The following is a 25919-nucleotide window of genomic DNA, read 5'->3' on the forward strand; positions in this document are numbered from 1 at the left end:
TGTATCTTACCGAGTTTATTTTTTTTCCAGTTGCGTATTTAGCTACAGTAATTATCCACCAAAACCAAGTTTACAAAAGATGATCAACAAACAGGGAAAGTAATAATATGAAGCTCTTAAAGACACAAACAGGATTCGCAGAGCTGCATCGGCAAAGAAACCACACAATACAGACTAACCACAATGCTAAGAACAGAAAACACTCTACCATTCAATTAATAGTGAAAACCAATTAGGAACCCTATGGTATACTACAAATTTCTCAACTGTTATGTCCCATCTTTTAGGTTTATTCAGTATATCTGGCATTCTTCTGGCCATCCAGTATGCGAAGTCCAAAAGATCTGTTACTTTGGGAGGGTGGGAAAAACCAAACATAAAGGAAATGCAGAGTACACTGTACTTCTTTGGTACCAGAACCAAACTTCCCAAAATCAAGTATTTACCAACGATCTGATAAACCATATTACTGATTTGCTTCTGCTGTTGGTGACATCAAACAGCAACCTATGTATAACAGCTGAACTACAAATGCAGTTAAAAAAGAAATAGGAAAAAATCAACCTTAAACTCCATGCTAAGACTTTTCACAGTGTGGATTCAAACATGCGGATTCTCAGAAAACTGAGTTCTGAAAACCACAGCAATTACACAGTAGAAAATGCACCCAAAAGGTGGTTTTTTGGAGTGTTTGCCTTCAAAATGTGGCTTCCCCTCTAGAACACAGCCGCAACACAGACAGACATCGGTATGTTTTCCAAAAGGACTGTGCTCTGATCCGACAGCAGATTACTGAAGAGCAATTTATTTAATGTTGACAGCCTAATTCTTAAGTGAGTACAATCTCCTAACAGAAAATTGTATTTATGGCCAGAAGGTAGAAATTAAGTTTTTAATCCTGTAACAATTATCCTGTGAACTGTATGCCAGATATAAACATTCCAAAACTTAAAAAAAAAAGTGACAGGGCTCCACAGCTCATCATTATCAACCATAACTACAAACCAACAAATACCTAAGCAACAGACAGCTCCAATTTCACTCTGCACAGGAACTGTCAGCTCTAAGTAGAAGCTCCAGCACAGGCAGGTGCTCCGTGGAGGACCAGTGACATCTGGTGGCTTGTGGGGGTAGACTGGGAACTGCTGTAGGGTTAGCACACCACCAACTGCCTGCCCTCTTTGCAGCCTCCCTGAGCACCACCTCCCAAATTAGCTGCTCTGGAGCTTTTTTGTTGTTGATAAAAGCCACTGCCAGTGACGATACGAGAGTGAGCTATGCTCAGACAAAGAATGTGCTCAGCATGCAGTTTCCCCCCTAATCATTTTAACAGGTTTCCACTCCTGAAAGAAAGGGAAATGGAGCTCTCTTTAAACTCTTTCGCTCACAGCGTGTAAACTGTGATCTTTATATCTGTGTCTTCAAACACTTCCCCAAGTATTGCTGAAACTTTATCCCATTCCAGGCGGTCAAGTCCACATCCAATCCTGGAAAATAAGACATCAAAACAACTGTAATGGCCTCTTTTGGAGCATGCTATGAACAACCAGCCCTTGAAGCAGCTACAATTTTATGTAGCACTAACTCAGCTCACCATAAACCAACGTAATGCAGTTAAAATAAGGAAACAACCAAGCCTGTGTTTTGCTATCATTTAAACGCATTGGGAAATGTAAATTTCATTTGCACAATTGAACAGAAGAGTTGAACAGAAGTGGATGTTTGGAACTCTTATTTCACAGCAGGGGATCATCTCTCAGTATTTACATTGCAGTAACTAGTTTTCTTACCTAGGCATGGAAATGTCAGTAACTCCATTGTTCAGACAGTGAGCTTTCATGGCTTCTAAACTCTTTCGCATAGTCTCATATGTTGGTTTGTGAGAAACTTTCTTCTTCGTGATCTAAGTATACATGTTACATGTAAAAGGTCAGCTGTGCCTCCAGCATGATCACTGCAAACCACATTCTTTTTTAAAAAACATATTCCACTCTGCTCTGAAACTCCACACCCAGGCTTGCCACCATGAAGACAAGACGCCTTGGGGAAAGAAGTATGTTTCACAGCTTAAAATAGTGTAATTTAGCACATAGTTCTTCCCATTTAAAGTTTAAACATATATACCCAAGACAGCTTGGCTTCTCCTCAACTAGCAATATTGGAGTAATACATCTCACATCCCTTATTTAGAAGGACATACCCTGAAAAACCAGGGCTATTAAACCCCCCTTCATCCTATCTAATATAGTTTAGCTACAAGGAAGTGCCTGAGTGATGTCCCACTCTTACCAGGTAGTAAATGTATCGGTCGTCTCTTCGGAGAACTGCCACCTCCCCAGTCTTCTTTTCTGAAGTGAAGAAATTAAGGTATTTTTAGAACAGCTACACTCCACTGCATAATGCCCCCTGCACCCCAAGTAGCTTGGAATACCCTTACTGCTGGAAATCAAGGTTTTCCCTTCAGCTCCTGCATGTCCACCCCACGTGTATCACTCACGTTGATCCAACAGCTCTTGTACGCCTCCAAACTTTTTCTTAAAAAGAACAGCTATGCCTGCACCCATGCGACAGTCCTCACTGATGCAATGAGCCAATGCGTCCGTCTGGGGGCATGAGAAAAGGTCCCCCTTAACACACTTGATCTGGAAAGCAACACAAACAGAAGGGTAAGTAAAACCGAGCTAAGCGTGCAGACTCAAAGAACAGGGAATCTGACAAGCCCGTACGCTGAAGTGTAAAGCATTAAGATTCAGCTCACAACTGCACGAGTTGGCATGAATTACCAACCCAATATACAGCTAACAATCTTTCCTACAAGATCAGTTATGAGTATCCCACGGCAGCTCAGTAGTTACTTTTACAAAATCAATGCTTAAAAAGGAAAATGTTGTCATAGAGTACAACTGGATTAGTGCACACCTTCAGCATACTAGAGCGTGTCAGTGCTGCATGTCCTCATTTAGTTAAGCAGGTAAGCTCTGTGCTGTTGTGCAGCATCTCCATCACTGACATAAGCACAAAAGCACAAGAACTTAGCGGTATCACCTACTTTCCTCCAAAAAGCTACATGGTATACGGCCAACTGTCAGGTAATTAGGCCTCTTTACAGAGACATGCATCACAGCGGTAACCCACATAACGCATTTTCTACGCACTCTCTCCTCGTGATCCTTGGACAAGTGGGTGGCCATGGTAACGTGGGCTATGGTGAAGGCTCCTGCAGCTGGAAAGATGAGAGAAAAACAGAGTTATTAGGAACCCCAAACTAGGCAAGAAGCTGGCGTGGCACATGGTGCACAGCTAAACCTGCTTTTTCTGTGGGACCGCTGGGATGACCAAGACATCCCTCGAAAACAGCACAGGAGGGGGCCCATACGCCTGAACAGCATGGTGCAAGCTTTCCCACTGCAGCCCCACAGCTCCAGCCCGCCAGGCACAAGGAGGCCCCAGAGCAGGGTCACCACACAACCGGCACCCACAGGCCCTCCATCCTTCTCCAAATCACCCCTGCCCCTTCAGGAAACCCCCTCAGCCGGCCACACCCGCGGGCGCGGTGCGAAGAACTATCCGCTGGGCCTGGCCTTGCGCCACGAAGAACCTCCCCAGCGTTCCCCACATCAGCCAACCCACGCCCCGCTCCGGTCTGCCACCGCGGCCCCCTCGTCACGGCAAAATGGCCGCCCTGGCTCGCCTCTCTAGGCAGGCGGGAGGAACGGCCTCTCTATGATACTCGCCCAGAACATTCCGCAGGCCAGCCCCCCGGCGCATGCGTAGGACGAGGGGGGCGGAGCCTGAATTAGGAAGAGAAAGGGGCGGGGTCACATCCTGCACATGCGCGTTGCTGGCGGCGCCGGCCCCAAGCGCAGGCGCAGTAACCGCAGGTAGGCGGGGCCTGACGCTGAGGGCCGCGGCGAGGGAGGCGGAGCCATCCGGGGCGGGCGCCGCCGTGCGCCTGCGCCGCCCGTGCCCGCCCCCTCCCTCGCCTTTGTTCGGGGTTGGGCGCCATTTTGCGCGGCGGCTGAGTGGAGGCGCTGATTGGGTTTCGGGGACCGGTAGCGGAGCCAATCAGCGCGGGACCCGAACCGGGGGAGCGAGGCACGGTGAGTGCGAGCAGCCAATATGGAGCCCCCGAGCGCCGGCCCCAGCGCCGGGATTGGCGGGGCCGAGTGACCAGTCAGGAGGCCGCTCGCAGGGCCGGGGCCGGCCGGCCGGGCACTGGGGGAGGCGAGGGGACGGGGCCCGGCCGCTCCGGGGGCGGGGGGCTGGCCGGGGGGAGAGGGCTCGGGGGCTCCGCACCGCGGGAGGAGAGGGCCCGGGGCGGGTGGGGTGTACCGGGAGGTGCTGGCGCGGGGCCGAGGGCGGCTGCGATGGAGGAGAAGGCGCGGGCGCGGCCTGGGCCGCGGAGGGGAGGCGCGCGGCGGGCCCGGCCTCCGCGGCGGGGACAGGCCTCCCGTGCGGGGCCGCTGGGACGGGAGCCGGCAGGGCCCCGCCCTCCACCGGCCGGGCGGGGGGAGCGGAGCGGGTGAGGCTCCCCGCCGGCCCAGCTGACAGATGGGCCGCGGGCAGCCCGGGCTGCTCCTCCTCCTCCTCCTTCCCCCCCCCCCCGCCTTGCCAGCGGGAGGTGGGGCAGGCCGCTGCCCCCCCTTCCCCTCACCCGGGGGTGCGGGGGGCGCTCCCGCCTCCTCTCAGCGCACCTGGGCGCCGAATGTCGCCGGCCACGTGCTGCTCCGCCAGGACAAAGTGCCCTTTGCGGGGCGGGGGGCTGCCAGGCCCTCCCCTCCGTCCCGGCAGGGCTCCACCTGCTCAGCCCGCCGAGAAAATGACCAGCTTTGAGGCTGGCTTGCAGCAACAAAATAAAAGCGTCCCTGGGTGAACTCCCTGACATGCATGTGTTTTAAGGAGGTTGGAAAACAAAATCTGGGAACCAGATGTTTTACTCTGCTCAGCAGTGGGAGATAAGAGCGTGGCCTGCCCGTGCTGCTCTTTAGTTAAATCCTGTCTTTGGCTTCGTCTGCGTGTCTGTCCTCTGCTGGTGTCCTTAGAGGACAGCGATCGCACGGGTAGGTGGACAGGGTCTGCCCTAGAAACTTCTGCCCATTTACTAACGTTGCTTCAGGATGCAACACATTTAATAATGACGCTTTTGAGCTAGCTCAAGTCCTAGCACGGTTTGTCACGCTACGTTGTTCTCAGCACAGCTCATCTGCTGAGGGAACGGTTTTCGATATAGCTTCTATAGCCTCATATATATGTGTGTGTGTACGTATATGAATATATGCTGACAGAACTAGAACATGAAGTCATTTTCAGCGCAGACGGGCCTAGTGAGGCGGAGCTGGCTGGTGAGATCAGCTATGGGAGGAGCATGCCATCGAAGCAGATCACCAGCCTTTAAAATTTAACTTTGGTACAGTAACGCCAGTGCGCTGTGTTTTAATGAAGGGAATGAAATAATCCCTTGGAGGGCCACGATCAGGCCGGTGTAAATTTTTCTAACTTTGGCTAGCCACAGCTGGTGCAGATTGTTAAGATTACAATGCTGTTAATAGTTTAAATAAACAAGACAGGGGCCTGATGTGGGGGTCTGTGAAGAAGCATTCCCTAGTAGAGGTACGCCTGTGCTTGATTATTGGTTGTGGCGTTAAGGAAGCTGGAGAACTTCTGGCAGCTGGTTTACTGGCATCCTGTGCTTGCTATTGAAATAACTTCCCTGAAGAGTGAAATGCGGGAGCTGTTTTCTGACAGGTCCCCAGGCATTTGGGGCAGAAACCATACGGTGCAAAATCGAAATGGGAACCTTGGTAGGCAGCATCATCTTCAGAAAGAATGTTTATCTTCTTTTAGTCTGTCAGGCTGTGAAAAACTGTTCCTAAGTGAGCCAAGGATAGAGTTAAAAATGCAGTAAGGTGTAGTGCCTTTTGAGATTATCTTTGTGATCTCCAGGGTTAGCATCACTACGTAGGTCCTTATTCTGAACAAAAGATCTGATAGGGACAGACAAAATTCTTACATTATTGCGGCTGAGTATTATGTCCCCTGTAATGAACATGCTTCTGGTCTGTTGTGATACATAGTGGTTAATTGGGTGGTTTTGCAGGTAAGTGACATTTAGCATTAACAAGCAAGAAAGTAACAAAATGTGAAATGATTGTATGTCTTTTTAGGCCACATTGAGGAGTAAGTTGAAAAACTGAAGTGTTCTTAGGATAAATGCCAGACACTGAAGTACAAATAATGTTTTAAAGAGCAGGAAGTGTGAGAGGTGTCATTACAGTAGTAACTACAGCAACTGTTACAGTTAAACTTTTGACGAAATGTTTTGTGCGTTTCTTTGAAAACTGAAGGATCCTGTTTTTCTGTTGCTTCAGACTTCTTTTATTAAAGTTACAGGCTGCTTTTGCACTAACGTAGTAGGTATTTGTTCAATTATAGCGTAAATTAAATACTTCATTCAAAGTAATAGTAAGAGTTCTTCCCTTGTTGATCAACTGAGGAGAAATGTGAGGGAGAAAGGAGGTAATGGAACCGAGTACTTTATTTCAACAGTGTGTTCTTCGTATGTGTAGGCAAGGGTCCAAGGAATGAGAGGCAGTTAAAGGGTGGAGGCAGCAAGAAGTCTGCTGGCTATTTTCAAAATATATGAAAGTAAGAGGAGAAAGAGCTATGAGGAGGGGGTGCTGTGTAGTTGGGGAAGGAGAGAGAGTTTCATTTAGCCTTGTTGAATTCTTGAAATATAGTTTGGTTTTACACCTAAACTTTGTATTTTGTCAAGGTTTTTTAGCAATAACACCCCTCTCCTCCACCAATACGTGGTGTAGGCAACTGTCTGTAGCCCAGACTATGCAAACTCCAGGCGTAAAATAGCAAGAGAGACAGGCTCACGGCTACTGTTTGATTCACTGAAGATAATGACAGAATTGAGGTTGAGATACTTTTTGTTTCTCAGTCACGTTAGGTGTTCTTGAAATTACAATTCTAGTTTTGTTACTCAACATTATGAAAGAGGTATGTCCTTGATTAAACTGGCTCTTACTCTGTGACTCTGTCCTCAATGTCAGCAGATGGTTTGCTTTTCAGCTACTGTAAGATAATACAAATTTCAAACCTTCGGACTATAATCATGTGCCTTTTTAACTTGCCTTGCCAGATACACAGACCGAGGTGTGCCTTTTACCGTGTTGGAACTGAAGCACTATGGAGCAGTACACAGCGAATAGTAACAGTTCCACAGAGCAGATCGTTGTGCAGGCTGGACAGATTCAGCAGCAGGTATGGGAAGTGATAACGGGTGAGCTTGCATTGCCAGTGCCAAGTTACAAATCTTTCTGTACTTGTTTCATGGAACCAGCAAGATGCTTCATGATACTGTCTGGGTATGTGTTTACCTGACTTTTGTCACCAGATCAGTGATCTGACTTTACTTGGAAGTCAGAGTAAATACGTTTTTTTAAAAAAAACACTTTTTATAATATGAATAAAAATGCAGATCTACAAGTTACCGAATTTCAGTGTAGTAGGGAGTTTGCAAACTGGTAGTGAGATGAGTAAGGTAAAAAATGCTCTCTGAAAATGGAGGAAACAGACTATTAATAGAAATAGTCAGTTGTCCACAAGAAACAACGTAGATTCCTTCCCCAAATTGAAATAGGTTTTGTTCAAGCCCATAGAGGCTTTCTCCGGCTTTCTCAGAAGAAATATTTACTGAGATAATTTGTTTTAGAAATACAGGGACATCAAAACAAACACACAGTACAGGATTTGCAACAAAACGTGTAGCCTTGAATGAATTGATCCATTCCAGAAAGTTTCTACTTCATGTTATAATATGCAGATGCATAGGGCTGCATTTTTTTAAGGGCTTACAGATTTTTCTGTTGTTAAGCTTTACACATTCAGATACAGTAATGCATTTTCAGATGAGCTGTGCTGCTGCTGAGTTTTTGTTGCATCTTATGTTTGTTCTAGTTCAAGGCAAGAGGAGTTTCTTAGTTTTGTCATGCAAATGAACGAGCCACTGGATTATATTTTCAGTGAGAGATACTTTGGTTTGTCATCAGCCTGTTTGAGTGTTTGATAGTGGGGACCAGCTTCTTCCATTGAACTTAGCTAAAGTTGACTTTTTCAGTCAGAACAAGATTGTTCTTGAGGTTTAAAAATTCCATATTAAGAATTATCAAAAATAGCTGCTTCTAGCAGATAACCAAAGATAACGTTTGGTTTTATTGACACTTTGTAGGTAAAAGGGAGGTAAAAACATACTGGCTTCCTTTTTAATACACACTCTTAAAGCCTTGATGTATTTGACATGACATGTTTTTGTAAAATATTTTTTTAAACAGGCTTGTTGTAGTACAGCTTTTAGTAGAGAGATGTCCTTCATCTCCCAAATGCTAACACAGATTATTTTTGGACTCTTACTAAAGAGGCTAAAGATAGAAAAGGCTTCTAGATTTAACTGCTCTTGCAACCTCTCAAGATTGTCCTTCAAGGTCAGTGGTGGGAAGACATTGATGCAGGGGTGACATAGATGAAGCTTAGACTGTAGTCATCTGTGCTGCTGTTCTGTGCAGAAAGGAATTTATAGCCTTTATTGTAATTAGTAAGTCTGACAAAAATCTGGAACCTCTTCACAGTAAGAAACCTGGGCAGTGAAAGGAAATGTTAAGCAGAAAGATAGCAGCCCAAAACCACTGAAGATGAGATTTTAAATTCTAGGAAATAATCTTTCATGTGCTTTGTAAGCGATTTTTGTTCAGGATATTGCAGCCTGTCAGTATCACATGCAGTTTTGTTGGTATTCCATTATCAGGTTTGATAAACGTATTCACATGCCTTACGTTCCAAGAGCAGTGTGTATGAAATTTCAATTCACCCTCTTCCAGCAAAGTGTCGTCGTCTCTTGTCAGAGCTGTGCATTTCCATGTTTCAAGCTATTCCTGTTCCTATTCCCAGCAGCAGGGTGGTGTCACTGCTGTCCAGCTGCAGACTGAGGCCCAGGTGGCATCCGCCTCAGGCCAGCAAGTCCAGACCCTCCAGGTAGTGGTGATCTCTCTAATTGTGTTTGTGAGCACTGCATGACTCTCACCATCGCCACATATCTAATGCTGTGTTTTTTCCAGGGTTTGAAATAGGAACAGGAAAATTTGTTAGCAGTAGTAGCTGTGCTTTACGCTAGCGGTCGGGTTTCCAGTGAAGTGCTGGGGATTATAGCTTTTCATTGGAACTCAGCTGCATGGCAGACACCCTGATGCATTCATGAATTCATGCTGCTGTAATTCTGAAAGTGAATAGAGGTTGGAATGGGATTTAAAAGGAAAAAAACACCAAGACGAGGAAGTGACAGTCAAGCGATACAATCCAGAGATTTCTTCTAGTTTCAAGGAGATTAGACTTCTTATATCCTGCGAGTAGTTCTGTGTCTTCACTACATGAAAGACAGAAAGGTGGTGGATGACCCATGAGCTTGAAGAGTGAAACTTTTTCATCTGTGATTAAAAGGGGCGCCAGAGGGCAATATTGGCCTCTTATTTACATGTGAACAACACAGGGAAACCCAGGAGAAGTATGTATTCTAACAGTAAATGCATCACAAACTGGAAAGAAATGCAAGCTTACTTCAACTGCTGATTTGTTTCAATGTGAAGTATTTTCTGTCTTGCAAACTTAATTTCATTAGCTCACATAGGAGGCTTTTAAAGGAGTCAATAAATCCTGGATAGCTGCAGCAGTTTAGTTGTGCATTTTTCACTCAGTATTTTAGTTTTCTTTGTTTTTTAAGTCTTCGGAGGAGGAGAGTTCCAAAAGGCTGGGATGGTCTTGCCCAGGTGTCAAGTTGAACACAGCATTTTTTATGTTCAGAGTTAAAATATGAAAAGCTGGCTGACTTGAATTGCTTGGGTCACTGTGGCCTCCTGGTCATCATTATATGCGTGTGTGTCCCCCATCCCCCGCCCCCCCCCCCCCCCCCCCCCCTTTTTTTTTTGGCTTGTTCTAGTGCATTAACAAGAATCCTGGAATGTATCATTTTTCTTTCTGCTAATTGGGTATTGTACTGCTGACTGTGCTTCTCTGTGGCTGACATGAGCATGCTTACCCCTCTCTCTCTCTCCCTGTGGTAATACAAAACAAGTACTACTCATTTTTGTTAGGGTTTTGTACTTGATAGTTACAAGGCTGAGGAACAGCACAGTGTTGCAAGGATGTTGGGTGACCTGTAGAGTCATAACATTCTATGCAGGGCGTTGATCACTGAGGTGCAGCTGTGGTTGTTTCTGTGGATGTGTTAGCATATAATTCACTAACTTATAATTTGAACTATGCAAAGTGAAGGTTTTTGTAGGTAGTTCAGTACGTGCTGAAAATCTGTACTGATATTTAGCCTGGTATTCTACAGTTCTTGAAGAGTCAGCGTTTGCTAGCGCGTAGTCTTGAAATGTAGAAGTAAAAAACCCCAAGAAGTCGGTGATTTTTTTTATCACGTGTTGCTCTTGTTTCTAACTAACTTAGAGCGTGGTAAAGTGATGACCTAGTTCATCAGACTCATTTCACATTTAAGCCATGGAGGTATTATGGTATTTTGAAAAATATATTTTGGGGAGTTTGGGGGCTTAGTGGGTAAGAGTGTTTAAACAGAGAGGTTTCCCCCTTGATTTTCTTTTCATTGGCCTTTTTCCTAGTGACAGAGACATACCTGATTCAAGAGCACCGAGACTCTTACGCCAAATTTATAAGTCTGCTGTAAGCCTTGTTGGGCCACGAGGGAGCTGCTGCTCATTCTATTTCGCTCTTCCTTACTGAACTACATTTTGTGTTGTTACATTCATAGTGCCACTTAACCGTGAAAAGGTTCTCTAAGAACGTCACATGCTACATACCAGTTAGGAAATGGAAATGTTCAAAGCATTTAATTGGAGAGAGTTGAAGCTACCTCAGAATCTCTTAGTCAGAATTAGCTTATTTAGAGCTTTCTCATTAGGAACATCAGTTAAAAATTAGGTATAATTGTGTGGATAATGAAGTTTCTCTTATTACACTTTGCTCTTGGGCTGTGCATAAAGGTAGTTACTATGTCTGGAAAATTTAGCCATGCTTTTCATGCTCTGCTGCAATTATCCGTGAAAATTTTGGTTGGACTGCAACAGAAAAAGATCCTTTACTAAGTGCAGTAGCTAATAATGGAAAGTTTTAGAAACTAAAGGTATTTGATGTTGATTATGAACCCAGGTTAGTGACTGTTGCTCAGTTTCTCTGGTCACTGCGTTAAAATAGGTAAGCCCTTAGCCTCATGTGGTAGCCACTTCACTTTCTGGCTTCATGTCACCAGACTTTTTCATTGTTCTTTTTGTTTTTTTCTCCCATTTCCTAGGTGCAGGGTCAACCACTAATGGTACAAGTAAGCGGAGGTCAACTGATCACATCAACTGGCCAGCCGATCATGGTGCAGGCTGTGCCTGGGGGTCAGGGCCAGACAATCATGCAAGTCCCGGTTTCTGGAACACAGGGATTGCAGCAGGTGAGATAACCCTCATTTTATTTAAGATAAATTGCAGAGAATGAACTGTGATGTTTTCGCCTTGTCAGATAGTGCATTTGCCTCAGTGTTCTTAAAATAAACTGGCCAGAGATGGTCATTCTCCAGCAATGGATCTGGCAGTGAGCTGCGTGAAATTCGCAGTGAAATTTGTTTGTGTATCTGATTTTTGTATTTTATGGGATGGGGCAAACCTTTTAAATTAAGTCCATTAAAATACAGCTGGAGTTGGTTTGGGGTTTTGTGTTTGTTTATTTTTTATTTTAACTGGCCCTTGCAGTATAGTTGGTTATCTGGTGCCTACTCAATTTATGGCTCAGAAAGAGGATTTTATTTATTTAAGAAAGCTTCTTGAAAATAACTCTTGTGCTTGAGTTCATCTAATATGTGATGGGTGAAGGTGAATTTAAACATGTCCATTGCACAGAAGGTAATACTGTAGAAGGTATAGAAGATGGATTCTGTTAGAAGCAATTATTTTGAAATATTTGTCTAAAAGACAGTTTTAAAATTTAAACAGGTGCTCAAAGTGTGTTCCTCAAAAGCACAGGGAAAAACTGTAACAGTGGCATAATGGAAGTGTTGTAGTGATTTGAGAATGGGATTTAGGGGTCAGATTGAGCACAGTCCAGGAAGGCATGTGATGTTTCAGTGTTTTGAGAGGTTTATTTAGTGGTTTTTTTTTAAAATTTATTTCATAGAAAACCAGTATATTTTGTGTTAGGTCCTTTAAAGTCTGGTTGTTGGAGGAAAATCCGTAACTGGGTTTTTAAGCCCAAGCTTCAAACCATATTCCAGTTCCTCTTTTTTTAATCTAACAAATGTTCCATATTGGTGGAAAGACTTCTCTGCGAAGCTGAAGACAACTTTTGTATATCCAGGAGTACCTCTGTATGCTGGATAATTAACACTCTACAGATATCTTAAATCTTAGTCCTCTTTTATTTTTCTTTCACCTGAGTATTACTATTTTAGTTTGATGTGAGAAATTTATTTCTTCTGACCATTTTATTGTGTAAGCAGTGGAGAACTGTTAGGGCATAATGACACCAGCATGTTATGTTTATTCTGTATGGTTGTGACTGCTGTGTCACAGGGAGGAAAAGATTAAAATCTTCATTTTAAAATGGAAAAAGAGAAGAATCAGTGCTTTCTTTTTCTTTGCAACAGTAAATCATCCTCAGAGATGATTTGGTAATGCTGAGGCCAAGGAGGGAGAAATAAGAGGCATAGTTAATGTTCCTTTCTGACTCTTTCTTCCACAGATTCAGTTGGTCCAGCCAGGTCAGATTCAGATTCAAGGTGGGCAGGCTGTGCAGGTACAGGGGCAGCAGGGCCAGACCCAGCAGATCATTATACAGCAGCCACAGACTGCAGTTACTGCTGGCCAGACACAGGTAACTGCACCAGCATGAAAGGGTTTTCTTGAGAGGAACAGGAAGAGAAACAAATGACTTAAGATGCGGTTAAGTAAAAAAGGGGGAGAAAAAAAAAAAAAAGAGGAATTATTAATATTGAGGAGAACTTGAGAATAAATTTCACGGTTTTGTAGTGTTTTTGTACGTAACTCTGGGGCAGAATAAATAGATTGCATGTTTTTTATCCATTGTGTTTCTGTATTTTATTGGTTCATGGTTGTTTTTGTCTATTTGTTGAAAGTTGAAAACATGAAGTATTGCTAATTTCATACTTGCGCCATTTTGTGATGTAGTCTAGTCATACCTGGGTTTTCTGCTGATGTTTTTGTTTAGGACCAAAATCAAATTTCTAAGCAGAATAGTTGTTCCTTTAACATGTTCATAGTGAGACAGGAAAGCTAGAACTTGTTTCTTTCAGTATTAAATACTACACTGTTAGAAAAAGTATGTTCTATGTGCTTTAGGTATCTTGTCGACAGTTGGTTTGTGCTCCATCCTATTTCTTGATGCTGGTAATAAAGCAAAAGAAATAGATGCCTGAAACACTTTAAGCGCCATGTGTTAATTCAGGAATTGTAAACTTCGAAAAATAAGCAATTTGTAAAGTTACTGTGTTCTTTTTTTTTTTTTTTTTTTTTTTTAGACCCAACAACAAATAGCAGTTCAAGGACAACAAGTGGCACAAGCAGCTGAAGGCCAGACCATAGTCTATCAGCCAGTTAATGCTGATGGAACCATTCTCCAACAAGGTATGAGCTTTGGCGTGAAGAGTCAAAACTTCTCAATATCTTTGATAGTATTGTATCTTGTAATTATTGTCAAACATTGAGTTGCAATGCTAGTACTGCTGTGAGTGCTGTGATACAAGTTGTTGGCATAGTGAATGGAAGAAGAGATGTTTATGTTATTATACAGGAATTTGGTCTGCAGTTCATGCCCCAGAAAACTAAAAAATGGCTCTTTTCTTTGGCAAGGGGTGTTAGAATAGAAACGCTTAAGTTTGCTTTTACACCTGAGAGTATGTGATCTCTTATCTGACACTAGGTTTACTGTGCAGATACAAATGCAAAAAATAGGAAGTATGAGGACCAGGTGGTGGAGTTAATAACTTGCAATGCTTTTCTGAATCTTTTTGCCTGTTATGGAAGGATGAATGAATAAAAAACAGAAGTGGGACTAATGGTGTTCCCTTCTTTTTGTGTGCGTGTTTTTGGTTTGTTTTTGTTTGGTTTTTTTTTGGTTTTGTTTTTTTGTGTGTGTGTGTGTTCTTTTGTGTTTTATTTTCTTAAAGTTACAGTCCCTGTTACAGGCATGATCACCATTCCAGCAGCCAGTTTGGCTGGAGCACAAATTGTCCAAACAGGAGCCAACACGAATACAACCAGTAGTGGACAAGGGACTGTCACAGTGACGCTGCCAGTTGCTGGAAACGTTGTCAATTCAGGTGGAATGGTTATGGTATGTGTTTAATTGATATTTCTAAAGATTGAGGTTTAAGATGTCTGTACGCAGACTGTTCTGAGATTCATGTCACCTTAATATGGTAGCTACTGGGAAGACTGACCATTAGTTTAAACGCAGTAAGTTTTCAGTTTTAATGGCCTGTGTCCTATTGTGATCTATATATTCTGTACTTGCTACCACAGCAGACTGAGTTCAAAAATCTAGAAACTGAAATTCAAAATAAGCTGTTAACTGATAAGCAGAGGTTTAAAAAGATTGAATTAACTGTTGCTTTTCTTGAGGATCCCTTAGTATTTGTTTCTGTGATTCATAAGAGGCCTTTTTCTGCCGATTCTGATTTCTTTGTAGTGAGGCCTTTTAACTTGTATTTCATTGTTCGTCCCCACTAGATGTCAGCAGCTCTACAAGTAATATTTGCTTAAGAAATGCTCTGAAATTATCATATAAATTAAATAAGTGATAACAAAAAAGAAAGGGAAGCAATGGGCATGTCCTGTATGCTTAATTTTACAAGAAGCAGTAACATGGTTGTAGAACCGTATGTTGTATTGAAATTTTACCATTATCGGGGAAAAAACCCAAGCACGACTGATAAGTAATTGATTTGTTTAAATTTGTTCTGCAGTTTGAGAACTTTATTACTCCTTTTAATTTAAGTGGGTGCATTATCTAAAAAAACCCAAACAATTTCCATTTTAACTTTTTTTTTTTCTTAATTACTTTTTTCCATTCACTTTGTGTTTTGAGCTACAAGTACTAAAAACGTATTCTCTGTACAGATGGTACCTGGAGCTGGATCAGTACCGGCTATCCAGAGAATACCTTTGCCTGGAGCAGAGATGCTGGAAGAAGAGCCCCTCTATGTAAACGCCAAGCAGTATCACCGGATCCTTAAGAGGAGGCAGGCACGTGCTAAGCTTGAAGCAGAGGGAAAAATTCCCAAAGAGAGAAGGGTGAGAAAATAACTCTGATTAATACTGGGTTGCTTTATGAGAAAGGCACAGAAAAACCACTTGTGCTGGAAAATGAGGACTAGAATCCTAGTGTTCTTCAGGTTTTTTTAATTTATTTTTGTTGTCATCATTGTTGTTCATAAGCCCCATCAGAATTATTTTTTTTAAGCCCCTTAGTGGCAGTCCTGCTTCCTTTGTGTGCTCTTAATTGTTGAACAGCTGTGTAGCTGTGTTGCAAATGAGCATTTACTGTAAACAATTTATCTTCAGGGAAGGACAGGGACTGGGTAGGCTTTTCTAGTGGTCAGGAATTTGCCTTACTGAAAATACTGAACTAGAAATAGTAAGCTGGTCTCTCATTACTTCCTTCGTATTGTTGCAGAAATATTTGCATGAATCTCGGCATCGCCATGCCATGGCCAGGAAGCGGGGAGAAGGTGGACGTTTCTTCTCACCAAAGGAAAAAGACAGTCCTCATATGCAGGTAAGTAGAATTTTGTCTGTTCTTTGGACAGCTGCCACTTCCAGTTCTTCAGAGGTGTCTTTGTACCGGTTTATTTGTTCCTTTTTGAGCTAGGCTGCTGACCTTTGTCATTTTCTTCCTTTGAATTTGTTTCAGGCATTGTAAAGAAAACTTCTGTCTCTCTTCTTGTAGAAAGCAAGTGTCTATTTGCCTTGAGTAATTATAGTGATATTGATAGAAGTGTATTCACATTGTTTTACAAAGAATGCTTGTATTTATTTGTCCTAAGAAATACAGTCTTTGCAGCCTTTCTGGTTGCATACCAGAAGTATTTTTTTAGGACATGAATTAAAAGTAGATACACCTTATCTTAGATCTGATGGAAAATTAAAAAATGTGGCTATCTGATTCTTAGCTGCATATTGATTTACATAAAAAGTGCAAGACAGGTTTTCAAAGGAAGGGACACAATAGAGTAGAATTAGCAAATTCTGCTGTTGATTAGTGCTTTAAAGCATTCCTGTGGCTTTAGCAAGAGACTGTTTCTTACTCAGAAGTAGAATCCTTCCCAAATAGTAGACCAGTGCTTGGTCTCCCTAGAGACCAGTTGTATTACCAGAAACAACTCATTACTAGGAACTAGTAAGATCTATATATCCCATTCTCTTTCACTGGCCTGTAAAACCCCGGAAAAATATGACATGTTTAGACATCAAAGGAGGTGGCAGGAGTATCTCCTCTTGATAGTCTTGTGTGTCTGTGATTCTCTCTGCTGTTACAGGAAAATGTTGAATTACAACATGGTACGTATTTTGTCTCTGTAGGATCCAACTCAGACCAACGAAGAAGCAATGACACAGATGATCAGAGTTTCCTAACCACTGCTTGAAGAAAATCAAAATAACTGGAAAAAATTCCCGTCCCTTCTGCAAGTCTGTCTTACCTTTCCAGTGTATCAAGTGAGTCTTTCAGTGGGACAATCGCCATATCACAGCCTATCCTTTTCTACAGAACAAGCACCACATTTTCAGTGTGTGGTCAAGATTTTAACTGAAGTTGAGTCAACAAATAGAGACTTAACGACTTTCTCGGTACACTCTTCTGATACAGCACAGGGATTTCAGAGTCTGACTGCTCATGCCTTTTTTTTTTTTCTTCTTTTAAACACCTCTTGCATTAAGATTGGCCATGGCTGAGAGTGTGCCACTGACTCAGTGATCAGCAATAACTCTGGCAGGCTGAAGCAGGGCCAGCAAAGACGTCTTGGAGTTATGGCCCTTCTCTACAGAGACATAATCCAGTTTATAGCGACCGGCGCTGATGTGGCTACACGACAGTGCTTTGTTTTCCCAGCAGAGACTTGTTATTTACATCCATTCCTTACACCTTTGGATTTTATTATCAACTGAACTGTTCCCTGTTGTTGCATCTGCACTTCTGGCAGACCTGGCAGAAACTGAAGGGAGATTCTTTTAAGTTCCACCTTGTAAAATATGTAAACAGCAAGCTCTTCTCTGGGAAAAGTTCAGCCATCCAGTGACAATGATAGAAATATTTCAAGATTATTACAGGACTTGATATATTGTGTATCTGTTCCAAGAATTAAGGTGGGAGAGGGTGATGTGTGGGGATAAGGATTTAATTAGTAAAAGCAATCTCTGAGTGTTTTTTGGTCTGTTTATTGCCAGTGGTTGTTGCTTTGGAAGAGGAGTTGTTGCTAGTATAAAAAGGATTAAGACGTAAGTGAATCTCTTCCAAAGGAGATTTTTTCTTTTTACTCTTCCTTCTAACCTGCCAATCCAGTGCATGGTTCCTCCAAAAGACACACAAAATCTGCAATCTCATAGTGATAGCACTTGACCACCTCTGTGACGGTTTTTCTTGATGTCTGGTCTAGATCAGTTCTACAATTCTCTCATTCTGCACAGTGAGGGATTGTTTCATGACAGCAGAAGCATAGGGCAACTCAACTCTGCTCATCCTGATGTAACTGAAGGACTGTTAAACAAATGAAGGCAGATACTGATGAACCTTTGAGGCTTTTTATAGATTATCCTCTTTAAATAAAAAAAAAAGTGGTACTTAATGAAGGAGGAGTACTTACATTTTTAAAAAAGGATTTTTTTCATGACCTACAGCTAGCTTCTGGCTGAGTATCTCAACAAAACATATCTTTATCTATAATTCCGTAGCTCATTACAGAGTTTAAGCTTGATCCGTTTGTACTAATTTGAAATTTGGCGATGGAAGGTGTAGTTCATAAGCATTTTAACAGATGATACTTGCATCTCTCCATGCCTGTCTCCTGCCATCTTGAATGAGTTTTACAGATGCTCTGTGTATCACCTGTGTGCTGTAGTCCTCTCTCTTCCATTTTTTGTGTTCTGTAGTTAAAACATAGAACTGCATCGTGGCAGTTAAGCATGAGATTGGAAATAACTGCCAGGCATTGTCATTGAGGGAGGTGATTATGGACCTGAATAGGTGAAGTTGCAGAGGGTGAGATATTCTTGAGGAAAGCAGCCGAGGACAGGCGAGACTGGTTTAAATTCAGTGAACTCTGTTTTCAAGTGACACAAAAAAAGTAAATGCAACTTGCAAAATACAACCCATATTATCTCCCCTCTATGTTTTTCCTGTTCACTGGAAGCTTATGACTAAATACAAAATGGAGAACAGATTAGCAAGTTGTAGAAGACTGGGAGGATACAAAAGGGCAGAGCCTTGAGTATACTATTTACTTTGCATAAAAGAAAAATACTAGACCTAAGAGTATGAGAAGATGGGAAGGAATGCCAAGAAGAGGGGGCAGAAATGTGGAGAAACATTAAATTCTACGTTTCCAGCAGGCAATCTTGGAGGAAGAGTATGCTTGTCCAGATACTAAGGATGACAATGTTTAGGTCAGCCACCTGTGGAGGAACATAGCCTGTTAAAGAACAGTGAAGAAATGCAGATTTGGTATTTGTAGTTAGGCAGCTGGATTTTCTAAATTTAGTTCGGTTCGTTTTTCTGAATTTTAGTTCCTTGTTCTTACCTTTACCACAGCTGATGTAGTGAACTGAAGCTGAGACAGAAACTGACACACCGGCGATGGGAGGAGGTGGCCTAGTTCTTGCCATGCAAATAAATCTTTCTTTCAGTTTTGTTTCAAATTATATCAGTAATCTAGCGCTCTGCTCGTATATCTTACATTAGGATTTTTAGTCTAGTGATTTAAAAGGCATTTGTTTACCTCCGTTGCATTGATGGCATCTTTGGTGCCTTTGGTCGCTTCTGCCTTAAAATACTTGGCCAGTTAGAGCACGGTGCTTAACTTCTTCAGTTGGCGACTACGAAATTCTCATCTAGCATTTCTTGTGAGGTCACCCATTTCAGGAAATAGGTAGCTCTCTTTTAGTGAAGGGATAACAAAGAATTTGCAGCATTATTGTAAATATTTTTTTAGAGCATCTGTACGTTTTGTCAGTGGAGTATTCATGGGCTGGAGGAATATTTCTGTGCTGGAGTAAGACAGCCTCTCCATACCATTTCTGGTCTTCAACTGCCAGCTAATCTCTGTCCTGGAGAACCCCCTCTTGAGAGCTGGAACTTGGGGAAGCAAGATTATTGCTATGACATAGTTTTTTGGTTTGGTTGTTTGTTTTTATTTTTAATGAGTAATCCTTTTCTTAAAGAACCTGTAAACTTCTTCAAAGCAGCTAGAACTTTTCTCCCAATAAGCCCTTCATATATAGGTTCTCTGATCTGTTGTTGTAGAATGTGTATTAAGACCTATGGATTTGTGTTATATAGGAAGTTTTATCGTTAATACTTTAGTGATGTGAAAGCCTGAGTGCTACTGTCATATTTTTCATTTGCTTTGGGTTATGTGTATCACTTCTAAAAGTAGTGTTTGCTTGGTGAGATTGGAGTTACCGGTCAACAACATGTTACCAAAAAAGTCTGCTTTCTTTTCCTGGGTAAATTTGTTAAATTGGAGATGTCATCATGTTCAAACCTCTCTAGTAATTAAATGAGAATTCTTTGTGGATTGGCCACACTTGAGCAAAAACTCCACTTCAGGAGTGCATGAAAGAGTGTATGAGGATAAAAGAAGCAGCTCGGGGAGAAATGTGGTCAATTGATCCAGAGAGCACTGGAGTGGTGAACCGATCAAAAACCAGTTTTATATGAGCGTAAAGAATGGGATGTGGAAAATGGTCCTCAAGTGATGCTAAATGGCTTTAAGGCCTTGCATGTTAAAAAGGGGGGAGTGGGGGGAGAAAATCTTTTATTTGTGAATGGGTGTGGGAGGGTACTGAGATTAACGTTAAGGCAAAGTTTGTATATAGTTAAAAGTTTATAATTTTTTTTATATGATGCATTTTTTCAAGTGTATTTTGGTCTTTAATAGATGCAATTGTAAGTACTGTGTACACTATCCAGCTAATAAAAAATTATAAACCGAGAAGCAGCTTTGGCTTGGGCCCTGAGGAGGGGCTGCAGGAAGGATGGAAGAAGGACTTTCCTCTCAGCCCTGAGTCCAGGGGAGCTGCTGTGACCCGCTTGAAGTTGGGAGATGGCCTCACTGAGCTGGGGAGGGAAGGAGAGTTGCTCCAAGCTGGCCAGCATTGCTTCTGTGTGTTCTTCAAATGTGGGGAAAATGTGCAGCAAGTCTGGGCTGGGAGGAAAGAGGATGCACTACAGTTACTGCTTGAAAGAAAAACTTACCATTCTAATAATGAAGAGAAACATGCCTGGTAGTTGCACTGTCTCCCATCCATGCCTAGCCAGCTTCTGGATATCTGTTGGCATAATGCTCGCCATCCTTCGGTGACATTTCAGTCTCTGCGTGCTTGCTGCAGGATTTGTTGAATTGAATAATTAGCCCTGGTGGGCCATGCAAAAGAATCCAGTGCTGATGCAGAAGCTGCTCTGGAGCACAGGGAGTGCCCTATGGATGCAGCGATGGAATCTGTCCAGAGTTGCGTAAGTTTGAGAGATCCAACTTCATGTCACTCAAATTCTCTTCTTTGTAAGACATTCATGCCTTTATATTTTTGGTTACCTTCCAGGATGGTGAATCTTTCTTGTCCCCAGATTCCCAAGTATCATGTTATCTTTTTTTGGCCAAATATGACTGAATGGACACCCTTAGAAAGAGCTTATTCCTTGTGTTTTGGCACAAAAGGGAGTATTCCTCTTAAGAGGATTGGGCAGGCTTTGAAAGGTTTAAGGGAGAGCCAGTTTCCATGTCTGCCTGCTAATCCCTCGCAGGCATGCTGTTTCTTCCACGTGTGCTGCTCGGGATCTCTCAGCAGTATTGTAACTTAAACATTCACTACAATAATGTAAATACTTTTATCAAGGCTGAGGTTCTACACTGTTCAGCAATCTTTTGTATGGTATCAAGTAGTTGTATGTTCAGTATTGTTGAAACAGTTCCTGTGTATGTTTACAGTTTGCAAAGCTCTTTGGGTTAAAAGCAGCCATATCAAAAAGCAAGATACTAAGTTCTGCCTATATTTTTTTTTTTTTTTTCCTGTGTTCCTGGGGTAGGTACTCTTAGCAGGGGCACACTGAACTGCACACATTTGTAGCTATATGCTATGTTCTTGAAAGAACACTGCAGGTCAGGGGGTCTCGTTTTGCCCTCGCTGATGCAAAAGCATCTCTCCGCTAGCAGTGCTTGAAAACAGATATGGATGTCACTAGCTCCCAACAAACAGAACAAAAAAGGCAAGTTTTACTCCAAACGCTATTGCGTTCTTTCTCCTGCAATAGATCCCTTAATAGTGTTTTCTAAGTGAGCCAACTGCGAGTGACATCTTTACACTGGCTGTAAAATCGCTTGGAAATACTGGGTGAGTTTGTATTTAGCTACACTGAGGTGGTCTCAGAGCTCTAATGGGAAATCGGTGCGTACTTCTAATGCCATTTATAATGGGCCGTCGCCGTACTGCCAACGTTAAGTGTCAAAATCAGGATAGGATGGTGTCCCCACAGGTGACATAGAAGTTTCTCCAGCAGGCAGTTCAGAGCATCCAGTCACATCCTGCTGTTTGGAAATACCTTCTGAGGATGCCCTTTCCCCTCCGCCACACGTACAGGATCTAGCCTCCTAACTCGGGCTCCGCTGTGTGCTGCGAAGCCGCCGCAGGCTGGCAGTCAGCGTGGGTCCTGAAGAAAGCTGGCCTGGTTTTCTGTCACTGCGTTGCTGGCAGCTCTGCAATCATGGTGAAATGCAGATATGCTGGAAGTGTGATTCTTGGCAAATAGAGCAGAATAAATCCTTGAGGACCTCGCAGCTGAAGATTCATGAACGCAGAAGAGCATGAAGGGCAGTGGTCCAAGGGAGTAAGCAGGCATTGTGGGCCCAGACGGAATGCCCTTGGGCCCATAGTAAGTTATCTGATTACAGAGCTACTCAGATACTGCTTTTTACAGCTTTTTGCTTTATTCTTTGCTTGAAATTCTTTTCAGTTCCCTAACAAGAACAGGAGCAGACTGATTTAAAGTAATCCTTCACTTCGGAGAGAAGTTGATCTGCTAATCTTGTGCTAGTCACAGTTGCCAGGATCTTGTCCCATACTGCTTGGTTTTCCTATGTGGTAATCAGTATTTTGCAATTGCTAGGCAGGAAGTTGAGAACAATTGAACAAATGTTCTAAAGTGAATAGAATTAATAAAATTATGTACTACTAATGTGAAGTGAATAGGGTTGGAAAGCTGAGTTTTCTTTTTCTTTAGGTTCTTCATGAAACACTTTGCTAATTCTTTGTACTTGGAGGGGTTAGATACAATCGTTTGTTCCAAAAACATTCTCATGTTTCAGTGACTTCCAGAGGAAGAGGAAAGGTACGAATGAGTCAACTTCATTTTGTCTAGCAGAAGATGCCTTGGTCTCTGTAGTTGCAGTATATCCAAAATTCAGTTGACTTTCCCATTTCGCTTTTTGTGGGTGTTTCAAGACATGGAGCAGAACCGGATGGTTTCCACAGTGGCTAATAAAACATTGTCCTTTTCATCTCTGCCTTTTGCTCAAATCTCCCTGGCTGCTTAGGCATATGGCAAATTTTACCCAGTTTGCAAAACTGCTACTGGAAGGCACTTAGGTGGCATAGTACTATGATGACTTTAGCAGAATCTTCAGAGTATAATTTATTATATGATTTTTTCTGTTCTTACAGTGCACTTAGGGCAAGAGTGTTTCGCAGTGAACAGCAGGTAACAGATGAAGGTGCCCAGCCATTAGTTGTGTGGATATTCATTTACTCCTTACTAAAGATGGAAACGGTCCTTTTAGCGTTTACTGCTTTTGAAGTGAGACAAAGAAGAAACAACTATTTCAGCATAGGCTGCAAAGAATATTTAGATACGGAGTGAGTTTTTAACTAGGCATCCTGTAGAAGGACAGAGGAGATGTCTGGAGGCACTGGAATGGAATGTATTGACTAATAGCCTCAGTCTTAGAAAATGCTCCTGTCCTCTTACATTGTGTCAGCTGTGCCCTGCCAATCTGATATGCCCAGTTCCTAAAATGCCACAACTTTGTTTCCTGCTGCCATTAAATGAAAGATAAGCTGGGAGGATGTGTGAGACGTTAGCCAGACACAGGTCTACAGCACTATTCAACAGCCAATATAGAACTAGGTCACTAACTAGCTGTCTGTCAGGCTTATCTGAAGACATGGCCAGGTTTGTCACGTCCCAGATGTCCAGAGGCTGCTCGTGCAAGTTAGACCACTCCTGAATGTGGTTCCACAGCTGAGCATAACAGAAATAGATTGGATGGGCTGCTGGTGCTTTCCAAAGTTAACTATCAAGCGTGCCAATCTAAACTGTGTTTTATGATAATTCTTCTTCCGTTGTAGCCAGCTCGGGTTACTAGCAAATCTCCATCGTTTGCATAGAGGACAACACCTGTAAGATGTTACAAATTTAGAAAGATTTGAGAATGTTTATTGTGTCTTTTATTTTAAATCGGGCAGTTACATTTTTACGACAGAGGACTGATGCCATCCATAGAAACATCCCTGGAAACCCTCTCAAATTCATCATACGATAGCAGATTATCTTTAGCTTTGTAGGCAGACAGAAGTATATACCAGTGTCTCTATCAAGCTAGTTATTTAACTTCTATTACTTTAGGATCTGAGGCCCCCAGACCTTTCACCGTGTATGCCATTCCACCCAGATGAGGAATTTATGCATGCAAATAGATGCTTTCCAAGAGTCAAACAGGCTAAATAAAGGCGTTGCGTTTGTATATTGAGGCTTATGTTAACCTTTCTGGTTGTGTATGGTCTCCACACCAATGCCTTTGACATCTCAAAAATGACCCAAAGCTCAAGGGTGTCAGTCACTAATTCTTTCCAGACGTGGTCAATGCAGTAATAATAAGGAGAGAAAAAAAAAAAAAAAAAGAAAAAAAGAAAAAAAAAAGAGAGAGAAAAAGGAAATAACAGTATGCAAGAACAGAAGTGGGAAGCTGGGACAGGAAGTGAATAATACAATCATGCAAACCTGTTTGGGAAGACAGAAATTGATTTCTTTAGCTATTATTATGGGGGGTTTCTAGCTTTGTTTTTAAATAATTTGCTATAGAGGGACAAAATAATCTCAGATATAATGGCAAAAAGTCTGCTATTATGTAGCCGGATCAGAGCAGACAACAGAATTTCCTTCTTCTCTCCCATCTGTGTCTGTTCCCCGTGCTTCGGAATTGTAAAAGCACTCACAGGCAGAGGGAGTTTATAAGGTTGATGGGTGTATTCTCCGCCTTTTCGCATTCCTTTCCTCCCATGCCACCCAGCTCCTAGGTTGGGGAGTCTTCTTGCAATCTTAATACCAAAAAGCTAAACCCGTTTTTATATCAGATTAGGCATCCTTGGGCTCTAACTCACGGAATTAAGACAAAAATCTCAGTCAGATGAACTCTGGGATTTATCCATGATCCATAATGGGATGTTTGTGCATATCACCATGATAACAGGATTCAGTTGTTTGATCAAAATGTGTGTAATTTCAAATAAAGTCATGTTAGATTTGTACTGTACTGTGTGGCATTAAGAAAAAACAAGCACCGAAGGCAGTGAAAGACAAAGTTATTTTTTTGTATAAATAAATAACTTTGGGTGTAAATTCTATACCCATGTGTTCAAGCTGAAGACGGTTTATACTATAAGGTAGACCAATATTTTTCAACAAGACCCTTGTTTACTAAAACATGCCAAGTGCATTACTTGTCTCTCTGAAGTCCATGAAGGAACTCATATGTTTAAAGCAGATTCTTTACCACGTTGCTGATTTGGATCTTATCAGAGTGGGCAATAATTAACATTTTATATACGAGTATTTAAGCGAGCTGTTGAAGAAAGTCTGAAAGGAAGCATCATGTTCCCATATCTCACAGCCCTTTGTTGACTTGCACTGTATCAGTTGCTACCAGAGAGAACTAGTTTCCTGCATTTGGGTTTATAGTTGCCTGTCGTTTAAAAATAGAGCAATTTGGAAAAAGCAAATGTACCATAGCTTTCTACTAGATTTGCTTACCAATAGCTAAATTGTGCTGCTGTACTATTGGAAAAGTGCAGTTATTTTTTTCAGGGAAGGTTTGTGCATCCGTGCGCCTCATCCTTTCAGTTGCTTCCTGCCTCACACCCCCTGTGCATCCAACTTCAGTAATTGGTTACAAATGAATTGTTTCTAAGTGCAGTTCAGCAAAATTCTATGAATAAGCCCGAGGCTTCATACTGCGTTGTTTAGGTGGGCCTGTTTTTTTCAGTTCCAGAATGTGGAGTTGTGGCTCTGAAGATAACAGTAGCATATTCCACAGGCCCTGGGGAGACTGAATTGCCTGGTGGTTCTTGAACGTGGAAGAAGACTTGTGGTGAAGGCTGCATGTTGACATATATAACATCTTCAGGCTTTGGCTGAGGTTGGTGCCTTATGACAGCGTATATTGTAGCATCATTCAGTTCCCCTTCTAGCATTCTGCTTGCTTTGCTTCTTCTGTGGCTCTGAGGAACAATGAAGAATGAGAAGTTAAAAAGAAATTCAGCATTTTTTGCTTCTGAGTATTAGTCTTAGTTCATTTATAACCACAA

General features: G+C 42.2%; 3 protein-coding genes across 22 annotated transcripts in view; 1 reads left to right on the top strand and 2 right to left on the bottom strand.

The window, feature by feature from the left end:
• On the bottom strand, window positions 1–4889 carry OARD1 (O-acyl-ADP-ribose deacylase 1). 5 transcript variants are annotated; one of them, XM_080367339.1, is made up of 6 exons: window positions 3735–3786; window positions 3156–3223; window positions 2498–2642; window positions 2290–2348; window positions 1791–1903; window positions 1–1487 (listed from the first exon to the last, which is right to left on the bottom strand). In XM_080367339.1, exons 1-6 carry the CDS (start codon window positions 3766–3768, stop codon window positions 1385–1387), a joined length of 522 nt encoding a protein of 173 aa, XP_080223465.1. In that variant the 5' UTR covers window positions 3769–3786; the 3' UTR covers window positions 1–1384. The 5 variants fall into 5 exon arrangements, 3 of the variants coding, with proteins under 3 accessions (XP_080223465.1, XP_080223464.1, XP_080223466.1); XM_080367338.1 differs by lacking the exon at window positions 3735–3786 and adding an exon at window positions 3543–3684; XM_080367340.1 differs by lacking the exon at window positions 3735–3786 and having other exon boundaries at window positions 3050–3190.
• On the top strand, window positions 3887–20281 carry NFYA (nuclear transcription factor Y subunit alpha). 15 transcript variants are annotated; one of them, XM_080367319.1, is made up of 10 exons: window positions 3887–4100; window positions 7148–7269; window positions 8953–9039; window positions 11366–11512; window positions 12796–12927; window positions 13592–13697; window positions 14240–14406; window positions 15192–15365; window positions 15748–15849; window positions 16653–20281. In XM_080367319.1, the coding sequence occupies exons 2-10, from the start codon at window positions 7195–7197 to the stop codon at window positions 16704–16706; spliced, it is 1044 nt and encodes a 347-aa protein (XP_080223445.1). In that variant the 5' UTR covers window positions 3887–4100; window positions 7148–7194; the 3' UTR covers window positions 16707–20281. The 15 variants fall into 15 exon arrangements, with proteins under 15 accessions (XP_080223445.1, XP_080223456.1, XP_080223457.1 ...); XM_080367330.1 differs by having other exon boundaries at window positions 14246–14406; XM_080367331.1 differs by having other exon boundaries at window positions 14258–14406.
• Window positions 19899–25919, bottom strand: part of LOC308054460 (uncharacterized protein) — an 11390-nt gene continuing 5369 nt past the window's right edge. For both annotated transcript variants that reach the window (XM_080367343.1, XM_080367342.1), the window contains exon 5: window positions 19899–25832. In XM_080367343.1, coding sequence (XP_080223469.1) covers window positions 25575–25832 — 258 coding nt within the window. In that variant the 3' untranslated portion in view covers window positions 19899–25574. The remainder of the gene's footprint in view (window positions 25833–25919) is intronic.

This window comes from Falco punctatus, assembly GCF_963210335.1.
Source record: "Falco punctatus genome assembly, chromosome: 17".
NCBI classification, from domain to species: domain Eukaryota; kingdom Metazoa; phylum Chordata; class Aves; order Falconiformes; family Falconidae; genus Falco; species Falco punctatus.

Coding starts and splice junctions, on each gene's coding strand:
- OARD1 (XM_080367338.1), bottom strand. CDS start 3,618: ATGTGGGGAACGCTGGGGAGGTTCTTCGTGGCGCAAGGCCAGGCCCAG. Junction 2,643..3,155: donor CCAAGGATCACGAGGAGAGA/GTGCGTAGAAAA, acceptor GTTGCTTTCCAG/ATCAAGTGTGTTAAGGGGGA. Junction 1,488..1,790: donor ACTGACATTTCCATGCCTAG/GTAAGAAAACTA, acceptor CTTATTTTCCAG/GATTGGATGTGGACTTGACC.
- NFYA (XM_080367319.1), top strand. CDS start 7,195: ATGGAGCAGTACACAGCGAATAGTAACAGTTCCACAGAGCAGATCGTT. Junction 9,040..11,365: donor AAGTCCAGACCCTCCAGGTA/GTGGTGATCTCT, acceptor CCCATTTCCTAG/GTGCAGGGTCAACCACTAAT. Junction 14,407..15,191: donor ATTCAGGTGGAATGGTTATG/GTATGTGTTTAA, acceptor TTCTCTGTACAG/ATGGTACCTGGAGCTGGATC.